Raw genomic sequence first — 2,500 nt, forward strand, 5'->3', positions numbered from 1 at the left:
GCACAGTAGCATTTCATGTCACTTAGCAACCCCCAGCAATTTTCATCTCAAGTCTCTTGATCAAAATGTCTTTTGTTCCAACTGTACTGACATTCAGTTTCTTCAGTTCAATTTTAAGTTCCGCCACCGTCATGTCCTTGGGGTTCCTGTTGCTGCAAACTGTGACTCGGCTGTGAGTTGAAACATGTGTTTCCAATATACTTTCATCTGCAAAACGCTCACCACAGTATGTGCACAACAGGGGTTTAAGCAATTTAGTCAAGCCTTCTGAAAGCTTTTCACTTTCTGCAGACTTGACAATTTCATCACACTCAAGGCAAGTTTCACAGTATTCTGACTCTTCAGCTTTAGCTCTCCCACAATTACAAACTTGAGTTGATTGACAATGGGGTGGTACACGAGATTGAAAGTGCGACTTGTAAGTGTTTGGCATTGGTTGATGCTCAGGGAGGTAAAAGCTTCGAACATAGTTTGCCCTCGTGACTTGCCACCATTTACCAGAAGTATCCTGACTCATACTTCTGTTGCTTAATGCTAAGTCATTCTTAACACCACAATGCTTTGCTTCCTTTCCTTGCTGGGAAATTATTCCATAGCCAACCTTATACTTCTCATACAGCTTGAAGGCATGGTATGGAATTGCATAAGCAACTGTCCAAGAAGTGATATTTACATGGGTTGGAAAAAACAGGCACATCAAATTGAAATAGAGTTTGCAATTCTCATCAAGGTCTTGTAAATCTGCTTGTGTTGTTGATACTTTGTTGAAAATGGAACATGCTTCTCTTAAATGTAGCACTATTCTACCAAGTGCCAATCTTGTTACACGCTGTACTGGTGACTCATCAGAAGAATGCAAACTGTCAATTAACCGGTATGCATATCTTGCAAGTGCTATAGCTTGAGCTCCAATAAGCCTTGTTGGGATTTTGTTGTGCCTCTTTTTTTCATCTGCGTAGTGCTCCTTGATCAAAGGCACTAAATAAGACAATCCACAACCCAACAATGGATGTTCATTGTTTGTGCCACCTGTGCTATTTGCAGTCACAGGCTTTGCAGAACTTCCATTGTACACAGACTCTGCCTCACCTCCAGTAGTGGATGGAAGCCTCTCTCTCGCTGTGCCACTTGTACCATTTGCAGATGCAGGCTTTGTTGTGGGATTACTTAACACTCTAACAAAGACATCAAACATATCCTTCTTGACAAATTCCAAATAAATGATTGACAAGATTTGCTGCCAAGCATTTATCTCACAGTGGAGGGGCTCGGGTCTTTGTCTGTCGGCAAACTGTCCAATGCGAGGTGAACCAAGTTGTCTAATACCATTCTCTGCCATGTATGCCAGCTTCCTCTCATGCTTGTTCTTTTCTGGAAGAGAGCTATCAAGGGTTGACATAAACTTGGCAATCATTTTTGTGTGCTCTGATCGATCAGCATTGCTGTAAGGTTTCCAAGTATTGGATGGTGAGTACCCAATTGATCCCCCCATGGTACAGAATGATCCCTTGTGTACATTTGCATACGGAGATGGGTAAGTAGCAGCCTGATTGATTTCATTGTTCGCCCAACTTTGCCAACACATGTCAGCGCTTGGTTGGAACTCTACTGTGCACTGTTTGCCACACACAGTGATCATGTTCCCCTCTAGCAAGGCCATCTCATTAGTGTGCTGTTTCCATAAATCTTCCAATACTTCATGCTTCTCTCCCAAACTTACACAGTGCAAAAGGTATTGGAAGTCAGCACTTCGAACTCTCTTGCCCAAGTTCCACATTGTTAAACTCCCTATTGACATTGTCATTTGGCTGGTTTCAGGGGCGCCATCATCTGAGAATTGAAATACGAAATGGTTCTCCAAGTCGTTGAACCAAACAAGCTTCTTAGTGAGATGTGGCACTCTCAGATGTAAATCTAATATCATGAACACAAGTCCAGTGACTGTCCTTGATACTCCAGGAGCATTTGGGATTTGACTGACCATGCCAATGTTTAATCCCTTGACAAACTTTTCTACAGCATCATGGGATGCAAGTCGTGGAACTCTCAAATCTAACCCCACACACTTGACATTCCTTGGAACCCATACCTCTGACTCAGCATTAAAATATGAGCTCTGAGTTTTGCACACTAGATTGAATTTCCTTCGGGAGAGAAAGTTTTGATATTTACAAGCTATTGCTTGGTTCAAGGTTTCCGGAGCTGCTTGGTGCTCTTTCATTGCCTTTTCAAACACTTCCTGAATATACTTTCCTCTTTTATAGCTAGTGATAAAATCACCAACCAGTTCTTTAGGAGCATTAGCAACAATGTAATCCCATGCTCCATAATGTGAACCTAATTTCCCACCATGGATAAACATTAGGGCTTTCTCTGTCTCTTTCCGTCTGCGGAACCTTGTGGTACATTTAGTAGCTGGCGACGTGCTATTTTGCTCTCGTTTTGACTTTGTAAATTGCTTGCAATCCAAACCAAGGGATGAAATCATGGACTTAAGGTG

The 2,500-nt window shown here is 42.1% G+C and overlaps 2 protein-coding genes and 1 pseudogene across 2 annotated transcripts in view; 1 reads left to right on the plus strand and 2 right to left on the minus strand.

The window, feature by feature from the left end:
* The window catches only part of LOC138000391 (uncharacterized), a 51,232-nt gene that overhangs the window by 38,913 nt on the left and 9,819 nt on the right, over positions 1–2,500 (minus strand). The window lies entirely within an intron of this gene.
* LOC137999121 (uncharacterized) overlaps positions 1–2,500 on the plus strand; it is a 9,105-nt pseudogene that overhangs the window by 3,812 nt on the left and 2,793 nt on the right.
* The window catches only part of LOC137999120 (uncharacterized), a 5,816-nt gene that overhangs the window by 2,218 nt on the left and 1,098 nt on the right, over positions 1–2,500 (minus strand). The window contains exon 2 of the mRNA XM_068844959.1: positions 1–2,500. This exon is cut by the window's left edge and continues 2,218 nt beyond it; it is cut by the window's right edge and continues 98 nt beyond it. Within this exon, the coding sequence (XP_068701060.1) occupies positions 23–2,500 (2,478 nt within the window). The 3' untranslated portion in view covers positions 1–22.

This window comes from Montipora foliosa, chromosome 4 (assembly GCF_036669935.1).
Source record: "Montipora foliosa isolate CH-2021 chromosome 4, ASM3666993v2, whole genome shotgun sequence".
NCBI lineage: Eukaryota > Metazoa > Cnidaria > Anthozoa > Scleractinia > Acroporidae > Montipora > Montipora foliosa.